This window comes from Lynx rufus, unplaced genomic scaffold (genome assembly GCF_022079265.1).
Source record: "Lynx rufus isolate CCGP_SWC_20201006 ecotype Redwood Valley unplaced genomic scaffold, mLynRuf1.p SCAF_9, whole genome shotgun sequence".
Lineage (NCBI taxonomy): Eukaryota > Metazoa > Chordata > Mammalia > Carnivora > Felidae > Lynx > Lynx rufus.
In genome coordinates, this window is record NW_025814897.1 from 57,959,558 (window position 1) to 57,974,973 (window position 15,416).

Below are 15,416 nucleotides of genomic sequence, written 5' to 3' on the forward strand. Positions count from 1 at the left end.
AAAATACATTATAAGCAAAGTAAAAAAGCAACTTGGAAAATATTTTTAACACTTAGAAATATCCTGAATACATAGAAAGCTTCAAAGAGCCACTTTGGAAAACAGTTTGGCAGTTTCTTAAAAAGTTAAACATAACTTACCATGTAACACAGCAATTCCATTCTTAGGTGTTTACCAAAGGGAAATCCAAACACATTTCCATACAAAGATTTGTATGTGAATGTTCATAGCAGCATTATTCATAATAGCAAAACAAAAAAAAGGAAACTCAAAAGTGTTCAGCAACTGACAAGTAAAATTTGCTGTATCTACACACTAGAATATCATTCAACAATAAAAAGAAATGGTGTATTGATACATGCTACAACATGGATGAATCTTGAAAACATTATACAAAGTAAAAAAAGCCAGTCTCAAAAGGCACTTACTGGGGTGCCTGGGCGGCTCAGTCATTTCAGCATCTGACCCGTGATTTCACCTCAGGTAATGATCTCACAGTTTGTGAGATCCAGCCCTGCATGGGGCTCTGTGTTGAAAGCTTAGCACCTGCTTGGGATTCTCTCTCTCCCTCTCTCTTTACCCTTCCCCCACTCGTGTGCATGCTCTCTCTCAAAATAAATTTTTTTTTAAAGGCCCCTTACTGTATGATTTCATTTATATGCCAAAATAGGCAAATCCATGAAGACAGAAAATCAACAGTGGTTCCCAGGGGTTGGGGGAGGCGGAAGTAACTGGTAGCAGGTAAGTAGTTTCTTTATGGGATACTGAAAATGTTCTGGAATTAGTGACAATGACTGTACAGCCCTGAATATACTAAAAACTAATGAATGGTAGGTAAACTTGTAAAAGGGTGAATTGTATGGCATATGAATTTTAATTTTTTTTAAAAAAATTAATTAACAAAAACAGAAATACTAGAATTTGCAACTCAATATGTGAGCTTGAGCAAGCTTTGTCCTTTATTTCCCCATTTGTTCGAATGGCTCCTTAAAGCTTTCCCAGGAGGCCTGATGTTCATTATAAATTTAAGAAGTTGAACGAAGGACTATCTAATCAGATACAGATTAATAGAAAGCTTAAGGGGAAAAAGTGATATTACAAAAAATTCAAACAAGAGCTTCTACTTCATAAAGAAGCCTTTCTCACAGTTTTTCTCACAGTTTTCATAAAGAAGAAGCCTTTCTCGTGGTTTTCAATATAAAATAATTTACTAGTTATCATTCTGTAAGAGCTTATGTCAGGAAGCATAAGTGCTTTTCATGTATTATCTCATTCTCATAGCACTCTAAAGTAAGCAGAGATTAAAAGAAAAAACAAAAACAAAAAAAGACTAGAAGAGGTTAAATGACTTGACCAAAGTAAATACTTAAGCTGAGCTTCAAACTCAGATCTCCTTATCACTTTAAAAACAACAATTTCTACACCAAGGTATAACAAGAACTAAAAGTAAAACAAGAACAACAATGGACTAAAAACCCAAAGTCTAGGTTTGAATCTTGTTTCTGCCATTTGATGATTCTGTTTTTTTAGGCAAGTCAAAGAACATTCGAATTTTCTCATTAAGAGAAAATATTACCCCTTGCCCTAATTTACCTCATAAAATAATACAAATAGGCACTAATATATACCTTCCAGTTAAAGTACTGTAGAACTGTTAAGAGATAATTACAGAAATATAGTACTATTGGTAAACCAAAACTATATGGAAAAATGAATGGTTTTAATAATCTATAGTCTCTCTAATGGTAACAGAATGTACTAAAGCAGTGATTTTCAAAACATACTCCTCTCAAGCACACCAGATGCGGCAGACTAAACATTTGTGTCCCGCTCCCCCCTCCAAACCCAAATTCATGTTAAATCCTAACATCCAATGTGATGGTATTTGGATATGGGGCCTTGAGAGGTGATGAGGTCATGAGAGTACAACCTTCATGAATGGGATTAGTGCCCTCATAAAAGAGATGCCACAGAGCTTCCTTCCCCCTTCTGCCATGTGAAGACACAGCAAGAAAAATGCCATCTATAAACCAATAAACAGTCCCCACTGGATACAGAATCTGCCGGCATCTTGATCTTGGACTTCCCAGCTTCCAGAACTATCATACATTTCTGTTGTTTATAAGCCACCCAGTCTATGGTATTTTTTGTTATGGGCAACTCTAACAGACTAAACTACCAGTTGCAAGTAGGGATCCCAAATCAGAGTAGCTCCAAAATCTTTAATAAAAAAGTCAAAACCATTGTTTTTTGGCATCATCTACTGGCTTCTATCAAGGAACAATGAAACCAGGATTTCAGAGCTTACCCAAGAAAAACTGTTGGTGTTCTGAAAAGGGAATAGATTCTAGAGACTAAACCTAGATTAAACCCTGGTTCTGCCACATACTAGTTGGGTGACTGTTAATCTCAAGTCTGAGTTTCCTGACTTATAAACGCAGAGAAATATATACCTTGCAAGGTTGTGAACAGATTAAATAAAATAACATACAAAAAAATAATAAAGTAATATACATAAAGCTAGTACTACAATCACTTTCACAAGGTACCTACTTGAAAAAAAAGTACTTGCTGTTTTTACATTACCTAGTGATACTCTGGAATTACTAAGTCTAATTTGAAAAACTACATTATGGGAACTTAAGAAAAACCACAAACTCAAAACCACCCTGAATATATGAATACCTCTAAACAAGGTTTAGTGAAATTAAAGGCAAAAGATTATGAAAAACTGTCGAAAAAGTCATATAAGAGACTGTCAAATGAACAGGTCCAACCTAAAATTAAGAGATAGATGAGAGAATGGAAAAAGATGGGTAGATAAGAAAAATGCAAATGAATGAATAGAAGAAGAAATAAAGAAGAATGCTTTAAAATTGGTAGAAGTTAGACTTCATAAATCAAACCTGAGAAAAAAGAAAGACTGAATCCTAGACTATTTGCAATGAAATAAGAAACACAACTCAAATTAAGTATTGCCAGGATAACAACTATGAATCCAAAAAAACATAATGGGTCTCAGAGACTCAAGTCTCAGTCTTTACTGGCCCTACCACTAGGCTTCTACTGCCTTAGTATGAAGAAGAATTGAATTTGTTTTCTTTTTCTAATTTTTTTTTTTTTTTTTTTTTTTGAGAGTAAAAGAGACAAAGTGTGAGTTGGGGAGGAGCAGAAAGAGGGGGAGGGGCAGAGAGAGAGGGAGACACAGAATTCAAAACAGGCTCCAAGTTCTGAGCTGTCAGCACAGAGCCCAATGCAGGGCTCAAACTCATGAACCCTAAGATCAGGACCTGAGCTGAAGTCAGACACTTAACCAACTGAGCCACCCAGGCACCCCGAGTTTGTTTTCTTATTCACAAAAAATATTATCTCCTGCCTCTACGTTTACCTACAGAATAAAGAATTCTCTGAATCGTTTCCTCAACTATACAGTGAAACCATTTCAAAGCTCTCTTTTTAGCACAGGGAGAGAGTATATTACCACTAACTTTAGACTCGGCTAGAGGCCTGCCTATGTTTCAATAAGGAAATAGAAAAGAAAAATATAGGAAAACAAGCCACCTGAGGAGCACATAAAATTCACCAACACATGCTCTTCTCTTCATAATATTATAAAGAAGCATCTTCCTAAATAAGTTTATTTCCCAGAACAAGCAGTTAACAAAGAAGACCAAAGCATCTATTTAAAGAGGGTAAGTTGGAGTGCCTGGGTGTTCAGTCGGTTAAACATCTCAGCTCATGTCATGACCTCACAGTCCAGGAGTTGGAGCCCCACACTGGGCTCCAGGCTGACAGTGCAGAGCCTGCTGGGGATCTTCTCTTCCCCTCTCTGCCCCTCCCCTGCTTGTGCTCTTTCTCTCAAGATAAACAAACTTAAAAAATAAAGAGGGTAAGTTACTAACAATTATACAATCTTCTAATCACCAAGTTTTCCCTTTATTTTCTTTTACTGTTTTTCTTCAGTTTTTCACCTTCAGAGAACTTGTTTTAACAAAGTGAGAGGCTGACCTCTAAATTTATCTACAGCATGTATAGTTATTAAAAACCTAATATTTTTATATATTTTTACAGAAGAGGGCTTGTGTACTAAAGGACCAAATTTTAGATTAAAAAAGGCACTAAGACATATATACCAATGATAAATGTTACATTGATTTTATACTCCAGGTTAATTTTCCCAAATAATCTGTCATGGATCAGTTTCCACATCCTCCTTATTCATGTTACAGTCTTACTTTTCTGTCTTTTAACGCCAAAACAATATCCATCTTACCTTCTACGAGGCCTTCTACCACCTCTATTATGCATCAAATACCTATCTTCTGTCGAGGTTTTCTCACTTTTCTACTGTGCATCATAGTCAGGTCTCCACTTCAATTCTTAGTTTCCTTCCCTGTTTTTTTCAACCACCACCCCCAATTCTCACCACCTCTCTATCCCACTGTTTTAATTTATAGGATTCTCCTTTCTCTTTATTCCAAGGACCTACTTTCACAGTTATGCATCTACTGTCCTCGTCTCCTTTTTGATCAGTTTTTGTACATATTACTTCTTTAGAACCTAAGATTCCTCTTCTCTAGTTTTTATTCCAAGTACAGTATATCTATCAACCCATTTCTAGAATCCCAAACACACCCTCTTGGCTACCTCATACCTATTCATTCTTTCTACCCCTTTTCTCTGTAGTCACTAGTCTGCAGAATACCATTTGATACCACAAATAACCCTGAAAACCAACTGCCTACTCAATTGTCTCTACTTTCCAGTAACTACCTCTCCCATGTTCAACTCATCCTCTCTTATACCTAAGGTACCCCCTAAACGACACAAGCCATTCAACAACCTAAAATTCCCCAAAACTATCTCTTCAACACAGCTCCTGCCTTCCCAGTAAATGGATTTCCCCAAAATATTATAAGCAGCTACTTTCAATGCTTCATTAATTCTGAGTCTTATCAAACCAGTACATAGCTTCCATCAGACTTATTTGCCTGGCAAAAATCAACTGCCCAAATTTCCTCTTTAAGCTTCCCAGACTATATCTACAGCACTTCCATTCACTAAACCCCGTTCCCAGTCATTTCTCCATCTCTAGAGCCCATGGTCATCCTCTCAGCTCATCACTCCTACCCTTACTCCCTACCCTCACTTCCCAGAACATTCCCATTGCTCTTAACAGTCTAATTGGCTATATTCCCCATCTTTCCTTAGTCCCGTTCTCAGGCTTTCTCAATTCTCCCTTAAACTATCTAATCTAATCAACCCTCACTCCCTGAATCTTCCTCTTACCTCCAAGGACACTCTCTAGAACCTTCTGCTCCCTAGTTCTCTTTCCTTCTCCAATCCTGCCTCAGGTGTTCCCACTTCCCTCAGCTTTTCTAGTATCTAGTTCTTTCCGTCTTCTTACTACTTCCAAATCTTTCCCTAGTTGTTCTCCTAAATTCCCTCAACTTTTCTCTCAGTCATTCCCCATTTTCCTCAACCTTCCCTGGCAGCTATTCCCCGACTTTCCTCACCTCTACCACCTTTCCTCAAACCTCATCCATCCCTTCTTCTGGAGGTGCCTCCTACATCTCTTAAATTACCCTCTCAGCTTCCTCAATCTTTGCCTCATTCCCTCCTTCCTTCAATACTATTTGTCCTCCAATTTCCATTGACTTGGCGCCTCCCCTAGTTCCCAAATCTACGTTCAACACCATCTAAACGTCTCCAGGCCGCCGCCAACATTCTCTCTCATCCTTAGCCTCCCCTGCCGTGCCACTCTAAACGCCCAGAGACACCATTCTCCAATGGCCGGCGCCTGGCCTCTAGGGAGACGGGGTATGGGTCACGTACCCCATTCGCATCTTGGCTCCGCTCTGGCTGCCCCCGCTGCCGGGGAGAGGTGGGCGAGAGGGCAGACGGCCGAGGTGCATGCTCTTCTCTAGGGCCGACATGAAGTGGAGGCCTCAGGTAGTCAAACAGTAGCCGGAGCTTCGTCCCACGCTAAGCGCGGCCCAACCGGTCACAGCTCGCTCCCCTAGCGACGCCCAGTGCCTTTGGACAGCACCCAGCTACCGGCAGCACCGCCCACCGCCCACCGGCTCCGTAAACTCCACCCCCTCTCCTCGGCGATTCCACCGGAAGTACGCAACAGCCGTTCACAAAGAAAGCTGGGTAACGGAGTCTACGGATCTCTCAGACCAACAGAGAACTCATCGACCCTCCCCGGAAAGACAAGCGCTCCTAAAGGCAATGCATCCTGGGCAATGAAGTCCTCAAAGGGCATATCCCTTTGCGCTTGCGCAGCTGAAGGCGACAGCGGTCAACCTCGTAGAGGTAGTGTAGCAAAGCATCCTGGGTGTTGTAGTCTATTTGCGGGAAGAAGGCTTTGGCGCCTTTCCTTTTCACCGCTCCTTTCAGACGGTTAAGAGGAAGAGCTTTTTCTTCCTGCTTCCCAGGCTGCCCAGCGGCTCCGGTTGCCGGGGAACGCAGGCGCCTCGGGAAGGGATGGCGGGAGGTTACGGCTTGGGTGCTGGAGCCGGAGTTCAGTTGGTGAAGAAAAGCTCTGGCTCGTCATGAAACAAAGAAAAGGCCAGGGGCCTGTCGGAGCCCGTGGCCGCAAGAAGAGAGGTAACCTGAGAGACCAAAGGTTGAGGAAAGAATAATAAGGTGGAGTTGGGAGCAAGGTGTAGAGAATTCCAGGGAGACTCCCCCACCCGCCTGTAAAAAGGGTGGGAGAGATGTAGGAAGGGGGAAATAACCAAGGAATCTGAAGGTTAGAGAGGGCAGTTATCCCTCCAGCGAAAGGGAAGGAAATAGGTACTGAAGTAGGGGGTCAAAGTGGGCTAATAAATGGGGCGAGGTGAGGGCTAAAAGGGTGCAGGCAGGACGCTTCTAAAGAAAGGAAATAAAAAAATTCCAGGATTTTAAAAAACTTTTTAAAGGGAGGTGTAATTGACATGTAACATTATCTTAGCTTCAAGTTGTACAATTGTTTAGATATTCCCGTATATTGCGAAGTGATCAAACAGTACGTCTAGTTAGCATCCATCACCGTACATACTTACTAAAAGTTTTTTTCATGTCATGAAAGCTTTAAAGATGTACTCTTTTAGCAACTTTCAAATATACAGTACACTATTAACTATAGTTCACTGTGCTGTACTTTTACATCCCTGTGACCTAGGAGTACTTTTGATAGCAAAGTTAAATGTGTGTGTGTGTCTGTGTGTGGGAGGGCATAGCTTTGGAGTTCCACACGTACTGAAAGAAACATAAGTTGGAGAGGTGGTATGTCAGTAATTCTAATTGGCAAAGATCATGTTGTATGCATTACTCTAAGTGTTAGTTGAATGAGCCAAACAAACATAAGACAGTCATGAAGTATGAAGGGCTACAGGCAGGAGTTGGGAAAGATAGTTGTGGAGGAGAGAAAAAGACAGTGGGGAGTGACAAGGTGAGGTAGAGTGCAGGTAAAGGCATGAGGATCTTTGAAGGATCAGAGAGGATGAAAGAGTGTGTAGCAGGAGAAGGTCTTTACATTGAGGACTCAACCTACTGTCTGAGAACGTATCTCATCCAAGCTTTTTAAAGATAACTAAGGCAGTTTTGAGGCAGTGACTTTTCCTGCAAAGAATGACGGGAGGATATGAAATAGAAGCACAGATGTATTCAATGCCAGTGCTCCCTATGTCAAACAGTCAAGCATATTTGGTTGATAGGAGGAAAATAAAAATTGAAATAACATAAGAATGCCCTTGCTATACCATGTATATATGCAGTAATGCTTATATACACACCTGTGTATTATTTTTATATTGAAACTAGTTATACGTAAAGATTATGGTGGGTCTTTTTCAGCTATAGAGAACAGAGAAGGTGTTCGCTTTAGAAATCAAAAACTTTTGGGGTGCCTGGGTGGCGCAGTCGGTTAAGCGTCCGACTTCAGCCAGGTCACGATCTCGCGGTCCGTGAGTTCGAGCCCCGCGTCAGGCTCTGGGCTGATGGCTCAGAGCCTGGAGCCTGTTTCCGATTCTGTGTCTCCCTCTCTCTGCCCCTCCCCCGTTCGTGCTCTGTCTCTCTCTGTCCCAAAAATAAATAAACGTTGAAAAAAAATTTTTTTAAAAGAAATCCAAAAACTTTTATATAGATTTCTTGATCTGATATACTCCAGTATATTTTCTTGTTAGGCATGACCACTCTCTGAGGGAAAAGAGGAATAGGAAGGTGTGTGTAATATAGGAATGGTTTCTTTTTTTTTTTAAGTTTTTAATTTAATTCCAGTATAGTTAACATACAGCGTTATATTAGTTTCAGATATACAGTATAACGATTCAACAATTCTATGCATTACTCAGTGTTCATCATAAGTGTGCTCTTTAATACCCATTACCTATTTCACCCACCCACCGCTCCCCCACCTCTCCTCTGGTAACCATCAATTTGTTCTCTACAGTTAAGAGTCTGTTTCTTGGTTTGTTTCTCTTTTTTTTCCCTCCTTTGTTCATTTGTCTTTCTCTGACTTATTTTGCTTAGCATTATACTCTCTAACTCCATCCATGTTGTTGCAGATGGCAAGATTTCATTCTTTTTTATGGCTGAATAATATTCTATTGTATAGATATAAAGGAATAGTTTCTTAAATTTCTTCTAAATCATGGTTAGGAGATAACTATGAATGGAAGAACATCAGGGTCATTAAAGGAAAGTTTTATAAAAAGTCATAATTAAATGCCTTGTTTACATTTATTATCTGTCTGAAATCAGAAGCCAATAAATATTATAAAAGCCAATGAATATTGTGAGCCCAGTGCTGGAGTAAAAAATAATGGCAGAATCTGAAGATGATAGTGTCTGTCTTCAATGACTGAATGATGTTGGCCGGAAAGAAAATACAAAATTTAAGGTGGTCTTTATTGAAACGCTTAATCATTTGAGCATTGAGTGAAGGGAGGAGTTATTGCTGTTTCATGTTTAGTGATGGTTTTAAAGTAAGAGAGGTAGAGCTAACATATCTTAAAACCTGAACTTTGCAACAATAAACAACAGTACTTGGGAGAAAAATTTCAACTACTTCTGAGATTTTAAAAACCTATCTACTGTATCATTATATTTGTATTTTTAAAATGGTATCTTTTTTTTATTGAGGTATAGTTGACACACAATGTTATGCTAGTTTCAGGTATACAACAGTGATTCCACAAGTCTATATGTTATACTGTGCTTACCACAAGCATAACTGCTATCTATCCCCATACAACGCTATTACAATACCATTGACTATATTCCTTATGCTGTACCTTTTATCCCTATGATTTATTCATTCCATACCTGGAAGTGTGTGTCTCCCATCCCCCTTCATCTATTTTGCCCATCCCCCTTCCCCTCTCCCCACTGGTGACCGCCTGTTTTTCCTTTGTATTTCGGGATCTGTTTCTGCTATTTTTTAAGATTCCACATGTAAGTGAATTTATCTTTCTTTGTCTTATTTTACTTAAGCATAATACTCTGTAGGACCATCTGAGTGGTCTCAAAGGCAAGATTTCATTCTTTTTTTTTCTTAATATTTATTTATTTTGAGAGAGACAGTGCAAGCGAGGGAGGGACAGAAAGAGAGCGGGAGACACAGAATCTGAAGCAGACTCCAGGCTCTGAGCTGTCAGCACAGAGCCTGACATGGGGCTCAAACTCACGAACTGCGTGATCATGACCTGATCATGACCTGATCATGATCTGGTGGCCACTTAACTGACTGAGCTACCCAAGCACCCCTTTGTCCTTTTTTATGGCTGAGTAATAACCCATTGTGTACGTGTACCACCTCTTCTTTATCCATTCATCTGTCAGTGGACACTTGGGTTGCTTCCACACCTTGGCTAGTGTAAATAATGCTGCAATTAACATAGGGGTGGATATATCTTTTCTCATTAGTGTTTGAATTTGGGGGGTAAATACCCAGTAGTGGAGTTACTGGGTCATATGGTATTTCTGTTTTTAATTTTTTCTAAATTTTTAATTGTTTCTTAATTTCTTTTGAGAGAGAGCACTCATGCATAAACTGGGGAGGGGCAGAGAGAGAATCCCAAGTAGGCTCTGCTGACAGCGCAGAGATTATGAAATCATGACCTGAGTCGAAATCAAGACTCAGGTTCTTAACCAACTGAGCCAACCAGGAGCCCCTATTTTTAATTTTTTAAGGAACCTCTGTATTATTTTCCATAGTGGCTACACTAATTTACATTCCTCCCAGTGGTGCATGAGGGTTCTTTTTCCTCCACATCCTAGCCAACACTTGTTATTTCTTGTCGTTTTGATTCTAGCCATTCTGACAGGTGAAAGGTGATATCTTATTGTGGTTTTAATTTGCATGAAATGATAGCTTTCAATTAAAGAGGAGTTTGTTTTCACATGTTTTAAGCTGGTATTATGTTCTTTACTTACAATAACTTGAATCAGACCCTGAATATGAATTAGTTATCAAAGTGGCTTAGGTGGGGGTGCCTGGGTGGCTCAGTCGATTGAATGTCAAGTCCAACTCTTGATTTTGGCTCAGGTCATGATTTCATGGTTTGTGAGTTGGAGCCCTATCTCAGGCTCCACGCTGATGTTGTGGAGCCTGTTTGGGATTCTCTCTGCCCCCCTCATGTGTATGCTCCCTCTCATTTTCTCTCTCTCTCTCTCTCTCTCTCTCTCTCTCAAAATAAAATAAACTTAAAAAAAAAAAGTGGCTTAAGAGACTCGGTAAGTTATTCTGTGATTTGGTTTGCTCTTTATAGGATAAATGTTCTCCTGGTAGAGACTAATATTTGTGTGTCTTCTCATTCAAAAAGCAGATTATATGTTTCTATATTTAGTCTGAATTTTGACTTAGTGTTTTTGGATTCCTCCACAGGTTTGAGTGACATTTCTCCATCTACAAGCCTTCCACCTCTGGTTGAAGGCCAGCTACGCTGCTTTCTGAGACTTACTGTTAATAAAGTCATATGGAAGATTGCAAAGCCTCCCACTTGTGTACTTGTCCGAGTGAGATGGTGGGGAGAAACATCAGATGGAACCCTTTTTTGTCCCAGGGACGCATTGCAGACTGAACCAAAAGCTGTCAGAACAACTACACGTTATGCTGTTCGCTGTGGTCCAAAGCAGTTTACCTCTTATCTAACTGGTATGTTTTTGTCTTACCATTGTAGCTTCAGGCCTAATAAATGTGTGTTATGTTGTTAGCAAAGGGTATTATCATATACATAGTATCTATGGCATTGTTAATTATTAAGTGAAAGAAGTTTTATAATAGCCACCATTTATTGAGAGTATACTATGTGCCAGCAGTTGATACATATTGTTTCTAATCCTTAATAACCCTACAAGAAAAATATTTTCTGTGTTTTATAGGCAATGAAACTGAGGTGTAAAGATAAAATGAATACTCTCTAAGGTTACATAGTTGATAAATGGCAAAACTAGGATTTGAACCAGTTTCGGTCTGATACCAAAACTCATGCACTTTTCACTACCCCATGCTTCTTTAGTAGTAACTGTAGTCTCTGCTCTGGGACTCATGTTAAAGGAAGAAAGGGATAGGTAGATAGATAGATAGATATGTCTATGTATAAACTTTACTAAAAGTACAAGATAATACATGGTAAGTGAGTGGTTTAATGAATTAGTAATATAGGTTTTCATGGAAGGTAAGGATCCCTTTTTAATATTTATTTTTGAGAGAGAGAGAGAGAGAGAGAGCGCACCCATGAGCAGGGGAGGGGCAAAGAGAGAGAGGGAGAGAGAATCCCAAGCAGACTCTGTGCTAACAGCACAGAGTATAACATAAGGCCCAATCCCATGAACTGTGAGATCATGACCTGAGCTGAAATCAAGAGTCAGACACTTAACTGACTAACCCACCCCAAGAAGGGGTCCCATTACAAGAAACCAGGAGACAAGATTTCTTCATTTCTGTTCAAGGAAAACATTCTAAATCTACTATGTTATTTCTGTATTCAGGTCAGGCTTTCCCATAAACACATTTTGGATGGTGGGTTATTTATCAAACCAATCCACTTCAAGTAAAAAAAAAAAATCAGGTATCATGTAAACATTGTTGGGCTAAGAATACTGGAGAATCAGAGGTTAATTAAAGGTTAATTTGTCCCTAAGAAGCTTATATTCTATTAAAAATTTTTTGAAAATATCACAATATAAAGAACAAAACACTTGGTCATTCGAAAGATATATATTGAACTTTTAGCATGTGCTAGACATTGTGCTAGGCACTGTGGGGAATTACAAAAATGAATCAATTTAATCAGAATGGTATCTAATTCTAACTAAATTCACAGAGTAGTTTAGTTACAATACTAGGTAGGAAATGTTAAGTACTGTTATAGGATACTCATAAATAATCTGGGTACTATAAGCCTAATTTAACAAATGAAGAGTGGTTAAAAATTCTTTAGTAAGAGAGGTGCCTGGCTGGCTCAGTCGGTTAAGCGTCTGACTGTAGATTTTGGCTAAGGTCATGATCTCACCATTTGTGAGATCGAGCCTTGTGTAGGGCTCTGCACTAACAGCACGGAGCCTGTTGGGATTCCCTCTCTCTCTCTGTCTCTCTCTCTCTCCCCCCCGACCCTGCCCCTCCCCTGCTTGCTCACCAGATCTCTCTCTCAAAATAAATAAATAAACATTAAAAAAATGTTTTCAGTAAGAGAGAAAATATCTATTAATATGATAGCAAATCACACATTTATTTGAGCATCCTCCAGTATGATAAAGAATGCATTAGACCTGACATTTGAACTTTAGATTGGTGTTATCAGCTGTGGGATTTGGGGAAAGTCCCTTCCCATTTCTGACCCCCCTTTCCCTCATCTGTTAAAAGTGGGATCAGATAGCTGCCCTTTCACTTTGTTTTTTCATGAAGAGCCTGGTTGAATGAGAAGAACATGGGCTTTGAAGTCAGTCTTGAATTGGAACTCTGGCTTCAGGATTGGATGGCTGTACAATGCTGAGATGATCCTTAAGATCTTGGAGCCTCAGTGTCCTATTAGTTAAATGAGGATAATAGCACTTACCGGCAGGAATAATTGAAAAGGTTAAATGAAAAAATTTTTGTGAACTGATTGGTCCAGTACCTGGCACATTGTAGGTGTGAGTCTTGTAAAAATGTAAAGTTTTTGGCACTGTAGGGAATACAGAAACTTTAGACGTAATCTCTGGTCAAAAGGATCAGTTGAAAAAAACAAAACTGATACATATGAAATAGTAGTGACCAGTGGCAAACAATAAGTAATTAAATGTCTGATTACTTGGTGCATATAGTAAGTACTATATGAATATTCCATAATATTATCATGGGAACTTGAGAATCATAACTTAAGAACTCACTATCATAAGTTCTCAGGAAACCAGAATCCTACTTCTGTTGTGTACTAACTAGCTGTTTGAATTTAAGCAAGCATTTAATCTTCCTGTGCCTTAATTTTGCCCTTATTAAATTGAAGGGCTTAACCACCAAATGAGCCAATAATAAAATTTTATAAATCTAGTTGAGAAAGAAACTTTGTTGAAGGTAGGATTTGAATAGTAGTTGGATGAGGTGAACCTTGTAAGTGATGGCCCAGCTATGGACATGAATATGATGTGTTTATTAGAAAATGAAAACATAAGAGATCAAACATTAGTTCACATGAATATATGCTCTAACTGAAAACTTGGAAAAGTGTAACTATTTCTTAAGCTATGTGGTAGGTATTTGTTTCTTTATTCTTTTATGTACTCTTTTATATGCATATTTCGTTTAAAAGAAAGAAAAGTGCATGGTTCTGGAAGCCATGAGGAAGCAGCCTGGTGGCCAGCCTGACAAAGCCCACACTGGGCCCCAATCATGAGTGGCCACCACTAGGCTTCAGGAGGTGCTAGGTTCATCAGAGCCCTTCCTCTCACCTCCTCTTCTCCACGTAGACTAGGCAGGCTACAGCAAACAGAAGCAGTTGAGTTCTTTTATATCTAAACAGCAAAACACCAAAGAGGAAGTTGAGAGAACTCCACTCTCTCTATTATACAAGCCTTCCTGACACCCTGTAACCATGTGCCTTGCACCAAGTGGAAAATAAACTCCAACCTGCCAGTTGGAAAGAAAGAAAGAAAGAGAGAGAGACAGAGAGAGAGAGAGAGAGAGAGAGAGAGAGACGCCTGGGTGGCTCAGTTGGTTAAGAGTCCGACTTTGGCTCAGGTCATGATCTCGCAGTTTGTGAGTTCGTGCCCCGCATCGGGCTCTGTGCTGACAGCTCAGAGCCTGGAGCCTGCTTAGGATTCTGTGTCTCCTTTCTCTCTGCCCCTCCCCCGCTCATACTCTGTCTCTCTCTGTCTCTCAATAATAAATAAATGTTAAAAAAATTAAAAAAAAAAAGAAAGAAAGAAGAAAATGTATAAGGTAAACTAATGAATATATTGCCACAAATTAGTGTAAAATATGAATAGGTCCAGGTTGAAAAGAGCAAGGCAGTAAAACAGAGTATATTAATTCCTCAAGTAAGGATAATTTATAGGAACAAGTGAAAATGTTAGCATTTTACAGTTTATAAAATATTTTCAAGTCCAACATCTTCTTTGATGTTTAAAACAATCCTGTGTAGTAGGTAGGGTGGTTTGTTTTATTCCTTTCTTTGTATCTATTTTACCTTATTCCAACGGGAAGTTAGGACAATTACAAATACATGTTAAGGACAGAAAGATTTTTTTTAATACATAAGAAAATATTTACATTTTAAATCATTAAAAACTTTTTGTTTAAGGTAAATGAAAATACAGTAGGAGGAATGAGAGGAAGCCCCTGGGATTTACTACTATGCATGCAGTGGGTATTCTCATTTTCTGATGAATTTGCGTTTCAGAGTTTAAAAGTGACATACCCAGGGTCACCCTAATGCCAACCCTGATAGTAGGTGCATGTTTTATTTGAAAATAAAATAATTTAAGTAAAAAAGTTTTCTCATACATACCCACCTCCAAAAAAAAAAAGAAAGTAAATGAAAAATATCTGTGTATGTTATAATTGTTTCTGATTAGATATGGCTGTGCTGGTGCTGGAAGTAATCACCAAACTTGATCATCTTCCAATTGGTAGAGTTCAGATCAGTGGACTAGCTCAGCTTTCTCCAACGCATCACATCAATGGATTTTTTACCATTGTTTCACCAACATCTAAGAAACTTGGAGAACTCCAGGTAAAAATATTTTAATTCTTTGCTGCATAGAATAAAATTTTTTCAGTACAAGTAGTTGAGTCTGTTTGTAGAATGGATAGGTACATGACTCCCATTTATCATGGTAATTCCCACTTCATGCCTTTGTTCGTGTTTTTACCCAGTCTTTTTTTTTTTTTTTAAATATAATTTATTGTCAAATTGGCTTATGTATAACACCCAGGGCTCATCCCAACA

At 39.0% G+C, this 15,416-nt stretch overlaps 2 protein-coding genes across 4 annotated transcripts in view; one reads left to right on the plus strand and one right to left on the minus strand.

Moving 5' to 3' along the window:
* The window catches only part of PPME1 (protein phosphatase methylesterase 1), an 88,952-nt gene extending 82,838 nt beyond the window's left edge, over positions 1-6,114 (minus strand). Inside the window, exon 1 of one of the 2 annotated variants that reach the window (XM_047070585.1) lies at positions 5,836-6,114. In XM_047070585.1, coding sequence (XP_046926541.1) covers positions 5,836-5,936 — 101 coding nt within the window. In that variant the 5' untranslated portion in view covers positions 5,937-6,114. The remainder of the gene's footprint in view (positions 1-5,835) is intronic. The other variant, XM_047070586.1, reaches the window with a different exon arrangement.
* Positions 6,115-6,402: 288 nt separating this feature from the next.
* The window catches only part of C2CD3 (C2 domain containing 3 centriole elongation regulator), a 145,157-nt gene continuing 136,143 nt past the window's right edge, over positions 6,403-15,416 (plus strand). For both annotated transcript variants that reach the window (XM_047071267.1, XM_047071268.1), the window contains exons 1-3: positions 6,403-6,612; positions 10,874-11,143; positions 15,043-15,200. In XM_047071267.1, the coding sequence (XP_046927223.1) occupies positions 6,558-6,612; positions 10,874-11,143; positions 15,043-15,200 (483 nt within the window). In that variant the 5' untranslated portion in view covers positions 6,403-6,557. The remainder of the gene's footprint in view (positions 6,613-10,873; positions 11,144-15,042; positions 15,201-15,416) is intronic.